The 15,679-nt window shown below is 33.8% G+C and overlaps 1 protein-coding gene across 1 annotated transcript; it reads right to left on the bottom strand.

The window, feature by feature from the left end:
* Positions 1–2,259: 2,259 nt before the first annotated feature.
* On the bottom strand, positions 2,260–6,396 carry LOC105789015 (ethylene-overproduction protein 1). Its single transcript, XM_012616201.2, has 4 exons — positions 4,129–6,396; positions 3,633–3,924; positions 3,244–3,553; positions 2,260–2,985 (listed from the first exon to the last, which is right to left on the bottom strand). Exons 1-4 carry the CDS (start codon positions 6,081–6,083, stop codon positions 2,750–2,752), a joined length of 2,793 nt encoding a protein of 930 aa, XP_012471655.1. The 5' UTR covers positions 6,084–6,396; the 3' UTR covers positions 2,260–2,749.
* Between the last annotated feature and the right edge of the window lie 9,283 nt (positions 6,397–15,679).

The following is a 15,679-nucleotide window of genomic DNA, read 5'->3' as shown; positions in this document are numbered from 1 at the left end:
GGTTAGTCTTGATTTAGGGTTTAAATGATTTCTACTCTAGGTTTTGGGCTCGCTTCATTTAAGTTTATGATTTTGGATTTTGCCGTTTGAATAATTGAGTTCCTTGGTGGGATCATGTTGGATAGTTCCAAATTTAAGTGATGGAAGGATTTTTTTTTTTTGAATTACGTTAACATGGTAAAATCTGAACAATCAATGTAACTAGCGCGATTCGAACTTAAGTCACATCTAAGGCAATGAACACCTTTGATTATCAGGACATCACATGTTGTATATTTAGATATTAATCGTTAAATATTCATTTTTTAATATATCTGGATATCTGAATCTGTTATTGATTTCATTTTATTTTTGAGTTGTAGTATTCAACTCGATCTCTATTTAAATCTAAATTTATTCGATCTTAATTCTTTACTATTTAAATTTAAATTATTTTAGTTCAATTTGATTTTTATTTACAAAGTAAACAAATTATTATTGTTATCCCAAGTGAAATTAATTTTATCAATTTCCTTTTAGGATATAAAATAAATATTCTATGATATCTAAAATAAATATTTAAAATAAAATAACTTTAAAAAGTGTATACAAATTATTTATATTAAAAACCAAATTTTTACAAGATAATCGTAATTTTTTTTTCTTTATTTCTAAAATTGACCCCAACCGATCCTATCTCACTCCTAATAAAAATGATTGCTCCATATGGGCAATTTCCAGCTTATGTTGAATAAACTATGTAACCTTTATAGAAAGGGATATGGAGGGTTAATATTGAATTTATGATGGTTGTAGTAGTAGACATGGACAAAAACCTTGAAAAAGACTTCTAATCTAATTAATCCAGTCCCAATCTCACTCGAACCTAAATGGATTTGTAGTTAAACAATACGAACAAGTAACTCAAAATTATTTAAATTTGAAATTATTTAAATTCGTAATAACTTACTTAAAAAAATTCGAACCAAACCTTGAATCTAAACAACGGAAACTTGAAATGGGTTGGGTGAACCATATTACTATTAGAAAGTGTTACGGGCTGCAAATCAAATCCCCTAACAAATATACATATGAAAAAATTCATCTACTTGAAGTTTTGTGACCCAATAAGACACTCCAATAAAACTTTGAGTTATTAGGATTCTCATCTTGTAGATAGATACTAATCTCAACTGTTAATGTAATTCGATTTGTACAATTGGATTTGGGGAGCCCAACCTTCCCTTTCATTTGTAATCTTTCAAAGTAATAGAGATACTTTGAGAGCATTTATTCGAAGATCTTGTATGCGTTGCTTTCTTGTGGCATTTTTTTTATTTTTTCGTTGCTCTTTCGTTTTGAACTTCTCTAGATTTATTTTCAGTGCTCTGAAAAATTTCCATTAATAATTCTAGAGTTAAAGTTAACTTAGACAGATTTGAACTCTAAAAATTTAACTAAGATCATACGGATTACGAGATGAAAATTCTAACCTCACAGCCCTTTTCTCATCTCAAAACACTCTTTATGGGCTATTTTAGGACTCAATTCTTTTATGGTTTTTCCTATCCAAAAAACCCATTTCGAAACTGCAAAGTTACAATAGCATCAGTTTGGGCCATGCCTTTGATACTTAAACCACTTACTATAGCAGTAATAAGCAGAGCCAATCAATGGAAATGTTGTCATCACATCAACATCATCTACCAAGGTTGTCTTGTCTCTTTTAGGAGGTAAACAAACCCCACTTCAGGTGATGTGTCCGATTCTACTCATAAACCAAACAGCAGCTGGTTTTAAGCAATCACTGGTCCACAAACCAGACCATGGGTCCAGTCCCTCTGCCCCTCCATGTGTAAACATATCATTATATCACTCTTTTTTCTTCTTCTACTGCAAAGTATTGCCATTACCATCCAAACATACCCTATCAAATTATTCTTGGTTCTTTCATGATGGACTGTCCATTTCATGGCATCTTTTTAGTGCCATCTACACTAGGTGCTGCTAACAAATGGCTTTATCATTCTCCACCGAAATTACTGATTTTTGAGCTAAAAACCAAATAAAAGAATTGATTCTCCTTCCTTTATTATGTTTAAATCTGATATTTAGTTATTGCATTTTAATTTCATATAATTTAATCCTCTATTTTTATAATGTACTTTTATAGTTTGATCCTTATTCTTGTTAAAACTTAAAAGTACTAACTTAGTTTGGACTAATGACATCATAAAAATAGAATATAAGGACTAAATTGCAAAATTGAGCATAATAGAGTGGTCCAAAATCAGAATTCAACCGTTTTTTTTGGAAAAAGAAAAAGCACAAGTTCCATTTTACTGTCCTTGGCATTTGTCATATTCCCACAAATAGCTGCTCTTTTCCCATATTTCCAAATAAAATGTAACAATCAGGGTTCATTTTACTATCTAACACGAAACTGAATATTCGAAGTGTTGTCCATGAAGAGTTGGTCAACCCCTAAACGGGTCTGAACTTGCATACGTTTTCCTTTTGTAAGGAATGAATAAAGTCACAACAGTGTGATCCCTTTTAACCTACAAGGCTAAATCTTTTCTTATGTGGCAAGGTACACCTGATTCCATAAGGCCTGTTCGCATTTACAAGCAACTCTCTCTGGGTCCTTTCCTTTCCACGGTGAGGGTCAGTCAGCAGCTCGATGTGAAAAGACTCCATGATTCTTTTTCCTTGTAACTGACTGCTACATCCGGCAAGTTTATCAGAAATGTAATGACGATGATGCCTCTCACATTTCTTGTGGATTGATGGCTCTGTCTCGTGCTCTATTATACAGATCGAGCGTGTCCATATGGTTCGGTTCCAAGCAGAGTGCTGCTTCACAATCACAGAGAGCTGACTTCATATCACCCATCGACTCGTAAAATGCCGCTCGAAGATGAAGCATTTGCAAGTCAGGCTTGAAAGCTATGGCTTTTGAAAGCTCTTCAACTGCTTCGGTTTCCTTTTGGTCATCCATTAACACTAACAAAGTAATCATACAATGCAGCATGTCAGTATTGACTTTGAGATTTATTAGATCATATGTATATATATCTAGTTATGAATTTCAAGCCCTTCTTATGATAGCCAGACTAGTTTAGAATACAAGCAGTTTCAGATTCTCAACTAGTTTTTCTTCGTATGTGAGGACTTGAGTCGGCTAAAGAACGATAAGGAAAAATCCGGGTCTCAAACAAGAATCAAATTTAAGAAACTGAGAAACAAAAATTTGAAAATTACCAGCAGCCCTGAATCTGTATGGATAAGTTCTAAGTGGATCCAGTTTCGTTGCCATGTTGAGATCATTCTTTGCTGTCTCACGATCGCAATATTCAGATCGCTTTTCATATGCCGAGGCATTATTATGTGCCTTCTCTATTAGTTTGGACATCTCGTTGTATGCAGCTTTCCGCTGATTTCTTAAAAAGTATACGCGTGCTAATCCTTGGTGAGCTCTTGTGTGCTTGATTTCAAGGGCATTCATATAGCAGGTTGCAGCTTGATCCAGTTTACCACAATCCACATAGATTGTGCCTAAATTGTTGAGTGCCTGTAAAATATGACCAAAAGCAATCAAATAGTATGAAGAAGATTGTCCAATGACATAGTCTGAGCGTAGAGTTACTCACTTGTCCTTTCCGAAGACCGTCTGAAGGGCATCGAAGGGCTTCCTGCAGAAGCTGAATTACATAAGAAGAAGACTCGGGATCCAAACTGGAGTCTGCTAATGTGTATGATTTCAGGAAAAAGGCTTCGAATGACCTCTGAATCGAAATGGACTTCTCAGCTCTAGCAAGAGCTTCTTCACGATGGCCAATGTCGTATAAAATCCATCCCTCGTAAACTAACTTTTCGTGCTCAGAACTAGAATGGTTACGGGCTAACCGCAAACATCGCATAGCAGCCTTCTGACAATTTAGCCTGCAATGTTAAGTACATTCAGTATTTGCTCATCTAATCAAATGTGGAAGGACCAAAGCTGTGAACAACAAAATCCCAGAAAACGAGACTTGAACAATCCTGGCGTACGACAGCAGTGATTGACTATGGTTTCACAACCTCACTAAAAATCGACATAGAGAATAAGAATTTCACTAAACGAAAACTTGATAACATAAGGCTTACCTCAAAAGTAACAGAGATTGCCGAAACCTAAGGAGGCTATTTCCGGGATCATTAACCAGCATCTGGTGAATGACAGCTAGAGAACCAATATCATCTACGGAAGACCATCGATCATAAAGTTGCATCCAGCAGTCAGCTTGACTTCCTAGCTGAACCTTATAGTTAAGGAACTCAATCAAAATATCCCCTCTTACTTGCTCATTGAACATCTTGTAACTTGGATCCAAAGTTAACACTGCTCTAATATCTCTCAAAGCACTTCCATAATCCTCAATCGCCATTAAGAACCAGGCTCTCAATTCCAGGCAGTCCGGAACAAGCTTGAAACCGATGATTCTGTCAATCTCCGAAATAGCAGCCCTGGTTTGCTTCTCCTCGGCCTTTGAGACTGCTCTATATTTATATGGGAATGGCAAGGTGGGATCCAACTCAGTTGCAGTTTCCAAATCGGCAATCTTATCCTTCCCAACGTTATACAAAGACCGTTCCTGATACATCCACCCAACAGCTTTATACTCAGAGATAAGAGAGCTTGTCAACCGATAGGCTGAATACTGTTGCCCTTGTTTGTACCTGCATCTTGCCATACCAGCTAATGAATAAACATGACCCGCCTCACTAGCTGCTTCGAAGCAACATTGAGCACTTACGTACTCTTTCCTCTCCAGCAACACACAACCCAGTTGATGCAAAGCTAGAGCCTTCTGCCACTTTTCCGTGGCACATTCTCCCAGCCTTTCTAACAACATCACTGTTGCATTCGACACCATACTGTCTCCCATAGCCACCTGGCTTAGGAAATAATACAAGAGGAAAGAAGCATGCCTGGCTGAAGCCAATCTCTCCCTGGCCTCAAAGCTACAAAATATTTTCATCACTTTGGGGTTGTAAAGAGAACTTGGGAGCTCCCTTAGCAACACTTGCAAACAAGAAGCTATTAGAGCATTCGCCCTTTCCTCTAACCCGTATTCGATAAGATCCAAAGCATCCTCTATGCAACTGACCAAAGAAGCTAAGTGAATATCACAAGCAGACTTCATATCCTCACAACAGAACCTATTTGCAAAAGACAATAGCTCCAGAACAATCTCGGGAGACAACGAGTCCACCCTCCTAGTCCTACTGTACAAATCCACACCTCTCATTCCCTCCACAGAGATATCATTTTGCGAAAAATCAATTCTATAACTTTTCGACTCCGTGAAACTCCCGTATAGCATAGCCTTAAATGGGGTTGAAAGCGCAGCAATCTTAAATCGAATACAATTAATATCCTCATTGCCAACACGAAAACAGATATCACTATCTTCTTCCAATGCCAAAAACTCATCCCCCTTAGAGACTTGTGTGAACTCACTACGCTCTTGATAACACTTGCAGTGGTCATAAATAGAATTTGGATCGTACCCAGATACGAGGGCAGCCTTAGGACATTCAAGAACGAACCTACTACAATCCATCGGCGATACACCATCAAGCTCATCTTCTCTCCTCTCATACCTTAACCAAGCCGACAAAACTACCTTGGAGGGCAAATCAAAGGCATGTTGCCTCGCAGCACGGAGGCACCTCCTAAGTAACTTGGGATCACCAAGGCAACTCAAAACCGAGTACTGCTCGATGCATACCAACGATTTCTCCGACTCTGAACAAGTCTCGAACCGGCGATATAGGTTGGATAAGGTTTCTACCAACTGGATGGATTTCAAGTGAGGTTCTATCGGTGGTTCAAGAAGGTCAGTCCTAGGGAGTCCGAAAGGAAGCAATGTTTTAGCTCCTGAACCAGAGCGGGCCTTATTGGATTTCAGTTTTGACCCTATAAATTTAACCCTATGGTTACCGAGCTTACTGGATGTGGAAGAAGAACCAGTAGAGTTAACAACAGTGGTATCTGGTGGATTCAAGGCATGAACTTGAGTGCCTTTGAAACTCTCTATTAGCTTAAGACCACGCATTTTTCAATTCACTATTACACCATATGCTCACTGTTTTTTTCAAATAAATTCAATATCTTCTATATTGACATAGAAATATGAAGTATCCCAATCTAACTCAAGAATCAACAAACAAATACAAAGAAGAAAGCTTTACCTTTTTACCTCTCTGTTTTTTGCCTTCTTCAAGCACCAGAGGTGAAAAGAACAAAACTTTGCAACAAAGTTTCAATCTTTGAGCTTCAATTCTCTTCCTTTCATGGCATAGATTCTTCACAAGCTTTTTTCTCTCTCTTTTTGATGGAAAATAATTTGTTTTCTTTCACAGTGAAGGCTTATTGTTATTATTATATAAAGCTTTGGCTGTTTTTGGTGTGGGGTTAGTGGTTGATTTGGTGGCTAACTCCAATGCTAAAACAAAGATGAAAGACCCAATGTAGAGCAGGTACCCACTGGAATTTTGCCACGTCAGCGTCAGATGAAGATGAGAATTTGGGAAACTTGCCAACTAATGTTGGTCAACGGTTGGAGCAGAGCAGATGCAGTTGATTTCTTCTAATTAAGGTAACTTAAACCATCATTATGAAATTGATTAAAGTGGGCTTATCAATAAGTTAAGCAAAGGTGGTGGCCATTGGCTACACTCCTTAATTGTGGTTTTAGTCCCCCTATTGTGTTGAAATTTGGGACCATCTCTTCTTTAAATTCGATATAATACGACCTTTTTATGTTTATAATTTACCAGTAGATCTATACCGGTAATCCAACAATTTAGATCTACCAATAACATTATAAAAATAGATGAATCAAATTATATCAATTTAAGCGATTAGACCCTAACTTTTAATATAGTAAAGGGACTAAAACAAACTAGGTTAGGATTAAAATGATAAAATAATAAATAATTACTCAACTTATATATATGCGTGTTGTGATAACTTATTAAATATGGGTTCAAATATTAATATGGTATCCAATGTCTGATCCTATGAAGTATATTATTTATACATTGTTTTAAATATGGTTATATTATTAAAAAACAATATAAGAAAAACACATATGATAGGTCTAGCATAGAGTATAGGGGTGTAGCCAAGAGGAGCCGACAGCTGACCCCCCTAAAATGAAAATTTTTTTATTTATGTCTTTTTAAAATTTTAAAATTTTAAATTAATAAAGTTAAAATTACATTTTGATCCCTTAAAAATGACAACATTTTATTTTAATTTTTTAAAAATTATAAAAAAATATATATTATTCAGATGATAAAATTATATTTTTATTATCATAAAAATTAAAATTTAATTTCAGCTCCTAAATTTTTTATTTATTTTTAAGTATAGTCATCGGATCATGTAAATGTAAGAAGGTAATGGGTCTCATCAAAACACCAAACACACCCGACACTTGAGGCTACTGTTTCCAAATTTCAACGACAATTTCCATTCAAAATTTATGATGTTTGGTTGCTTATCCTTTTATCATAACAAATTAAATTAATAAAAATCCATCAACCATATTCCCCATACCTTATCCATCAAGCTAACAATTTTCTTAGGGAAACTTTTTATTTATTTATTTTACATTAAGTTTCAATTATTATAGTAAATACCGAAAATAAAATTTTGATTAATGAGTATTCGGTTTAGTAATAAAATTAAAAATTTGAGATTTTAAGTTTAAGTTTTACAGACTTTCTTTCAAATTTATTGAATTAGTTAATTATTCTAGGATATTGGATTCAAAACTCATGGATTTCCGACTCTAAATTTAACTCAACCCTAATTCCTTTTATGAGCTTGGTGTGGTTTACTAGTTAAATGTCAAAATCATGGATGGTCCTGCATATTTAGCCTATTAAAATAAATTATAATTAATAGGAAAAAATATTTAGAAAAATCACACAAAACTATGAAAGTAGATCTGCCATGCATATGCCAAGACACATTGAAAATGATTCTCTAATTAAAAAAATTAAAAAAATAAAGAAAGGTTAGGTAACCATTAGATCTAAATAAAACATATTCTGTCATAAATTAAATTACTCCTCTTTCTTCCATGATGGGTTTTTGGAGTTGTTATAATGACTTTATTAATTCCTTCAAATTTAGCATAATTTGATGTTTTATTTTATATTATTATTAGTAGATTTAAATTCATCGTATTTTATTTTTACTGTTAGTTGATTCTATATTTAGGGTCGGGAAAAATATTCAATCAATTATATTCAGTCGATATAAATTTGCATGTTGATCACATGTTTAAGATTGTTTTAAAAGAAAATTTTATGTTATCACTTTAACGATATCAACTAATGGTGTTACCGATTTGGACCTATTAATAACATTATAAAAGTAGAAGAATTACACCTCACTAAATTGGTTTTCTTTTTAAAGTTGATTGGGTGAATGATTAATTGCAATAACTAACAGGCTTAACAATTTGGACATATTGATAACGTTATAATTGCGAATATCGAAATATATCAAATTGAAATAGAGGATTAAATCCTAAATTTCAGGATAGTAGAGGACTAAGACAATAACTGAATCATTTTTGAAGTTAATTGAGGTGAATAAATGATTAACTGCTAGGCTCTAATAACATTATATCAGTAAAGGGACTAATTCATGTCAACTTAGAGGACTAAACCCAAAATTTAGCACAATAAATGGGACTAAAATCATAATTAAACGGTTTTCTTAAATTGATTGGTTGAATAAATGATTAAAAGATAAGTTGAACTATCTCCAATATGTTTATAGACATAATTACAAATTGCAATCTATTATACAAAAAAAAAAAAGAGAAGAGAATATATCCTTGGTAAGAAAGGAGCATAGAGCCAAGAAAAGTATGGGTTAGGCCCCCATGTCCATGTGAGAAATCTGCATCACTCTGTTTTCTTGCCTTTAATTGAGAGGCCAATTTGCATCCATGTTCAACATTTGCCCCTTGTATTGTTAAATCATTATTTTCCCACTTTTTTACAACATTTCTGGGGTTCCCCCCCCCCAAATGTTGCCATATTATGATATAAGTAGAGCTGAGAAAAAAAATGAAAAATTGACCTGTTTTTATAAAATTTGGTTTAATTAGTATTTTAAATATATTCATTTCGGTTCGATGTTTTATTTACAATATAAATATAATGTAATTATTTGACATTTAAGTCTATTAAAGGAGTAAATTAACCCAATCCTCAATAAAAGAAAAGAAAAAGGAAATCCAACATCAACACATGAACATGTGAGATTAGAATACATAGGTTGTAAACACCCTTAATAATATTGATGTATGTTGACACTTGAGAGAGACCAACATTAGTGACAATATATGATAAGATATTGACAACCTAACTACTTACATTATCAGTCAACTCAAGCTATAAATTAGATAAATAAGTAATCTGAAATTTAGGTTTTTAAAACTGGATCGATGGTCAAAGTTATTGGATCGTCGATTTAATCAATTTGTTCGGACAGCTTGTTTTGGGGATTCCAACTCTGCTCTCTAGAGACTTAGTTGAAAGGTTATTGATGAATGACAATATGCAAAGCTAATTTAATTAAATTTGTTTAATGATTTACCCGTTTTACTCTCTAAAAATAATTAAAAATATAATAATATTAATAATTATAATATGCGTAAATTGTGTATTTAATCCTTGTATTTTAAGTTGGTCATTTTAAATCTTATACTTTTAAAATTTAAAATTTTATTTTGGACAAATTGTAGCTATTAAATTCATTAAATTAAGTTCTCTGCTTTCAAAATCTAATGCAACAAACATATTATTAAATGTATGATATCATGGTCGGCTTTCTATATTCAAATAGTATTTTAAAAAATCATTTAATTGATTTAACTACTATTGTGTGTCAAAGACTAAAATTTCAGAATTTGTATAGAGAGCAAGAATGATCCAAATGGAGAACATCGACCAAATGTATAAATTTACGTATAATACAAGACTAATAACATTATTTAACCAAATGAATTTAGTTGCTGCCGTTTGGTCATGACTGAAATTTAGAAATTCAAAAGTGTAGGGATTAAAATTGATAAATTTAAAAATTATAAGGACTAAAATTAATCAAATCAATGTATAAAAACTAAACCCACAACTTATGCAAAGTGGCAAGGTTCATGCCCGAATATGTTAGAAGTTAGTTGAGGGACATCTTAGTTTCAATTTTATGATATAGAGGTGCTCATGGGCCAGGCGGCCTGGCCCGGCCCGACGGCCCGCCCGAAATATGAGAGAGTTTGGGTAAAAATATAGGCTCGAAATATTGGCTTGGGCAAAAAAATGAGGCCCGTTTAGAAAATAGGCCGGGCCTCGGGCACCACTTTTTTGGCCCAGACCCGGCCCGGCCCGATATAATAAATATATTTATTTTTAAATTTTTTTAATTTTAAAATATTTTAAAAATACTTTTTTTTATTATTTTTTAATTTTAAAATATTTTAAAATATTTTAATTTTAAAATATTTTTAAAATACTTTTTTTAAATTTTAAAATAAATTTTTGGTATTTATTAAAAAATGGGCCGGGCCAGGCCCGGACTTATGATTTTTTTCCGGGCCAGGCCTAGGCAAAATTTTAGGCCCATATTTCGGGCCGGGCCCGGGCCTAGTACCGGGTCAAATTTTTTATGGGCCCGACCCGAACCCGGCCCGGCCCATGAGCACCTCTATTATGATACCACAACACTAAATTCAACATTCCAAACATCTCTTTCCTTTTCGGCTCTTCTCCTTTAACAAATATTCGAAAAGAAAATCATCACCAAAACAACATAAATTATGTCAAAATGGTGACGAAAAACGCAGTATTAGTAACTTTTGGAGCACAAAGGTTGAAAAACATGTCATACAAAATTTTCCTTATGCCTTTGATCTTTCTCCATGTTGTCACTACAAAATAATGGGGCCAACTTTGTTTCGGACTTGTCCATAGTCCGATTAAAAGATGGTTTCTGAATTTCTCATGTCAACCACGAGTCACACTTTACATCAACTTATCACAAAGTGCTTGATTCATATGTTTCTTATCTTTAACCAGGGGCAAATTCAAGTTCAGGGAAGGGACTTGTTCCAAAAAATGGATTAAAATTTTTTTTTTCTTCAAATATATTTAAAAACTAATATATGGTAAAATTATATTTTGACTTTCTTAAAAAAAAGTGTTTAATCCCTTAAAAAAAACTGAAATCATACATTTAACATGATAAAACTACAATTTAATCTCTTAAAATTAAAAATATAAACAAAACATTAACATCTTCCTTATTAAATTATTTTTGAAAAATTTCGATTTTATTAATGATTAAAGGATTAAAAAATTTAATTAATTTGATTAATACTAATTCGGTTTAATTAACCGAACGATTAACACTTTAAACATCTCTAACCATGAGTACAAGACAAAAGACAGTCCTTTGGTGATTATCGATTATTAGAAAACAGAGATATATGACTTTGACCTATTATCAGACAGCACAAAGACTAATAGAGTAATCGGGGCTCCACTTCGCTCCCCCAATATAATATGATTTTGGTGTTCATGGTCATGGAGTTTCCATTTTATAAAAAACTTTAATTTGCCAAGGAAAGACCATTTCAGAAGTCCTTCCCTTTACCCTTTCTTTTTCCAACCTTTGGCTTCTTTCTTTATTTTAAACCATGCATTTGACAAAACCAATACAGGAGTCGGACCTCCGGAACTGTAAACAATGATGATTATATGATTATTCAAATGTGTGAAAAAAAACTTAAAAAAACAAATCATCTGAAAAGGGAAAAGGGGTTGCTTTCCTGTCATATTGCCAAATCTAAACAACGAACAAGACGTGATAACTCTAACATCCAAACCCTATATACTTAGTTCAACAAATTCGGATGTCCAAGTTTGTGTTTTTAAAAAAGAAGTGCACCCTTACTTTTCTTTACCTTTCATTCTCTTTTTATATCAAGCTGGGCCCCACTGCAGTCTACACACACACATATATATATATATATATATATATGTATCTGTGTGTGTTTATCTTCTTTCTTCATTGCACCAATCAATACGATTTTCCAACAAAAGTTTCAGACATTTCTTTTTTCAATTACAGCAACTTTCATCCGATTCCGTCCTGAATTTTTATACCTGCAAAGACTGCAAGAACAGCTACCATCACTATCACAGCCAGCGATCATAGCTGGTGTGGACATCGAAGGTCAGGCAGTGAGGATGCCAATGCCAATGCCATCACCATCCCCACAACCCCAATTGCCCTCTCAGCTACACCCTTTACTTGCACTCCAGAACCATCAACAATTGGCAAAATACAGTAATAGCATTTTGCTTTTCATATGCACTGGGTGTATCCCTCCAATATGCAACACCCCATCAGTCCGATCAACACCTACCATTTGCCATGGTTTTGCTTTCCTTCCTTGTCCTACTTATCTTCATTTTGATGTTGGGTGCTTTCTTTATCAACCCATATTGCACCACAACCTCAAATGCATTGCAGAAAGTTGCTCTCCTCCTTTCAGCAGCTGCATTCGCCCACACTCTTTCAATCCCCTTGTCGTTCGAGCTCAAATGCACCATATGGGCTGTGTTTCTCCTCCCCTTCCTCGCTGCCATCATCTTCACATACTTGAATACAAAGACGGCCTGATTTTAAAACTTACTATCTGCTTGTTCCACGGATCCAGCCTGCATTACATTACAGAGTCGAAAGAACTTCAAAGTTGCATTTCTGTTAATAGATTGCTTGTAGTCTGTACGAAATTTTGGGTTTCCATGGGGCGTCTGGTCATGGTTAGAATACTCTACTTCTCTATATTATGTAAAAGAATTTTGCAAGTTATTGGAAAAAAGAAGAAGAAAGTAACATGATTATGTTTATAGCTGTTGGAAAGAAAATTGTGAATAAAATGTAATAGTTTCTGTTTGTAGCATCTCTTACTGATGCTGCATCATTTAATTAAAACACCACTTCATAATTAACTTTGTTTCCCCATTGTTACAAAACAACTTCATTTTTAAAATATAAGGATTAAAATGCATTTCATGACATATTACACGAACTGGTTCCCCTCCAAGCTATCGCAAGGATCTCATTATCTTTCCAATGACATGGCAGTTTCAGAGATTTCAGTCATTCTTCTTCTTCTTCTCTATCGTCCGTCATCCATGTTATTATATGACAATGAGTTAACATTAATTATGTCAATCACGATGGTGTTTGAAGGGAATGATTTCATGAAATATTTTTTTGTTAAAATTAAAGAAACGGTCATTAAATAAGATTAATATTAAATTTTAATCATTCAATTATTAAAAGTTATGTAATAATTATCAATGTTTTCGAGTTGTCATATTTATTACTCGAGTTATGTTCTCAATTTAGTCATTTGGACATTAAAAACTAACGACTAAAATATTCAACCAATCATATGCTGCCACATGTTACACGATAATTATAAGGAACTATGACCATGACCCCATCTTTTCTGATGAGCTCACCTGCCAGCATAACACCACTGGTCACCCTACCACTGCTGATGACCATGATGACGCAGTCTCTACTATTACTTCAAGTAAATCAAGTAAAGATTTTCTTCCATTTTTTTTTGCTAACTATATTTTCTGCAATTTAGAAAAGAAACCTATGTTACAGAAGTTATGGAGGATTGAAGAACTAATCTCGTAAAACAAGTTGTGTGATAAATGCTTTCCGAAAGCAACTGCATAAAACTTACATTTGGAGTGGTAGTTGTAGATCAACCATCTATTTACATTATAGACGCTTTAGCAAAGCTTGAAAATATGGAGGATTCATCTTGTAGAAGTGCATTTGGGTTACCTTCCTCAACCTGTACCATTATCAAACTTGAAATAGTTGTTCACTCATTTGGAAACTTGGAACGGGAATACTACATTTCTAAAAAATTCCAAATATAAAATTGAATCTGATATCGAGTAGATGCCGGACTATGTTTTGCAAGTAATGCTGGAGGGGATATAGAAAGCACACTAGGGTTCCTTGATTGAGAAAAAATACGCTATCCATATTCAAAACTGTTGAAATGTAGTGTGCGATTATGATCACTGTCATTCCTTGGCATGAAGTGGATATAGTTTTCTATAGAATTGAAGTTGTCTGTGTATCTGTTAGAAAGTAAAACAAAATAATAAGATGAAATTTAATTAAATTATTTCATCAAAAGAGTGTCTTTTATAGGCAATTACATCAACAAACTCAGGAACATGAGTAAATATATCTGACACCTTCTCATAAACTGAAATCATTGAAGGTTAGCTTCAGTTTAAGCTCGTCATCAAATTCTTCATGTTACAAATGCCTAGAGCACACCTAAGCTTTGTGAATGCAACAACTTTGAGGGGCTTGGTAAAGATATCTGCAACCTGGTCCTCACTTTTGCAATAAACAACACCAATGATCTTCTCCTCGGTGAGATCTCGTGGAAAGTGAAATTCTACATTTATGTGTTTGCTTCTCCTATACAATACTGGATTCTTCGAAAGTTTAATTGTTGAACCGTAATTAGAGTAAGTTGTGGTTGGTTCTTGCTGTGGAAATCTTTGCAAGTATGTTCTTCAACCAAATGGCTTGAGTATCACAAATAGTTGCAGTCACAAGTTCTACTTCTATGCTAGATAGCGTAACAATTTGTTATGAAACAGCTCCTGAACCTAGCATAAACACATAACTCGTGTTGGAAATATACTATTGCAAACAAAACCATTAGCACTGACACGAAATCAAGCTAAATGTAATTCGTACAACTGAATGACGAAAATGAAACTAAAAAGGATTGCTCTTCTCGTAAAAGTCGGGAAATAAATTGAAAGAAACTCGGGTAAACCGTACTAGGTTCGATTCCCAAGATTGGATGGGTCACAGACATCCCGCTTAAAACACAATCTCTTAGACAAAATATTGCACTAATGTAATTTAGTAAAACTTTAGAATTTTTGGAGAACAAGAATGGGAGAGAAAAGAGAGAACCGAGTTTTCTTATTTTCGTGTATTGTGAAAAATGAGAAGAGTAGCCTACTATTTATATTTTTTAGAAGGGTAAAATGGTAAAATAACAGTGTAAATTTTTAAATATAATAAAATATTTTCCTCAATAGAAAATATTCTGCAACAATCAGAAGATTTTCCTCAATTGAAAAATATTCTACAATAGAAAATATTTTAAAAAAATATTTCTGATTTTGCATTACCAACAACTCGAAGTACTTTTCTCTTTTCTTGTACAAAATGCAAATACTTGAGAATTCTTTTAGCTGCCAACAAATGAGTTTCTTTTGGATTCTCCATGTACCTGCTAATAAGACTAACAGAGTACATTATGTCAGGTCTAGTGGTTGTTAAATACATTAGACTTCCTACAATCTGTTTGTAAAGAGTGATGTCATTCTTGAAAAATTCTTCTCTAACTTCAGCCTCAGATTTGTAGGTGTGGCGACAAAAATACAATTTTGCATCCCAAACCTTTCTAAAATAAACTGAACATATTTGTTTGTAAATAAAAATTCCACCAGTAAATAATGCATTAAACTAAGGTTTGATATATCAAACTCG

This window comes from Gossypium raimondii, chromosome 2 (genome assembly GCF_025698545.1).
Source record: "Gossypium raimondii isolate GPD5lz chromosome 2, ASM2569854v1, whole genome shotgun sequence".
Lineage (NCBI taxonomy): Eukaryota > Viridiplantae > Streptophyta > Magnoliopsida > Malvales > Malvaceae > Gossypium > Gossypium raimondii.
Note: the sequence above shows the minus strand (reverse complement) of the source record. Positions and strands in the feature narration are given on the sequence as shown.

Excerpts from the sequence above, each read along its gene's own strand:
- LOC105789015 (XM_012616201.2), bottom strand. The coding sequence starts at position 6,083 with ATGCGTGGTCTTAAGCTAATAGAGAGTTTCAAAGGCACTCAAGTTCAT. Across the intron at positions 3,925-4,128 it reads CAATCTCTGTTACTTTTGAG|GCTAAATTGTCAGAAGGCTG; the intron begins GTAAGCCTTATG and ends TTAACATTGCAG. Across the intron at positions 2,986-3,243 it reads ATACAGATTCAGGGCTGCTG|TGTTAATGGATGACCAAAAG; the intron begins GTAATTTTCAAA and ends TTACTTTGTTAG.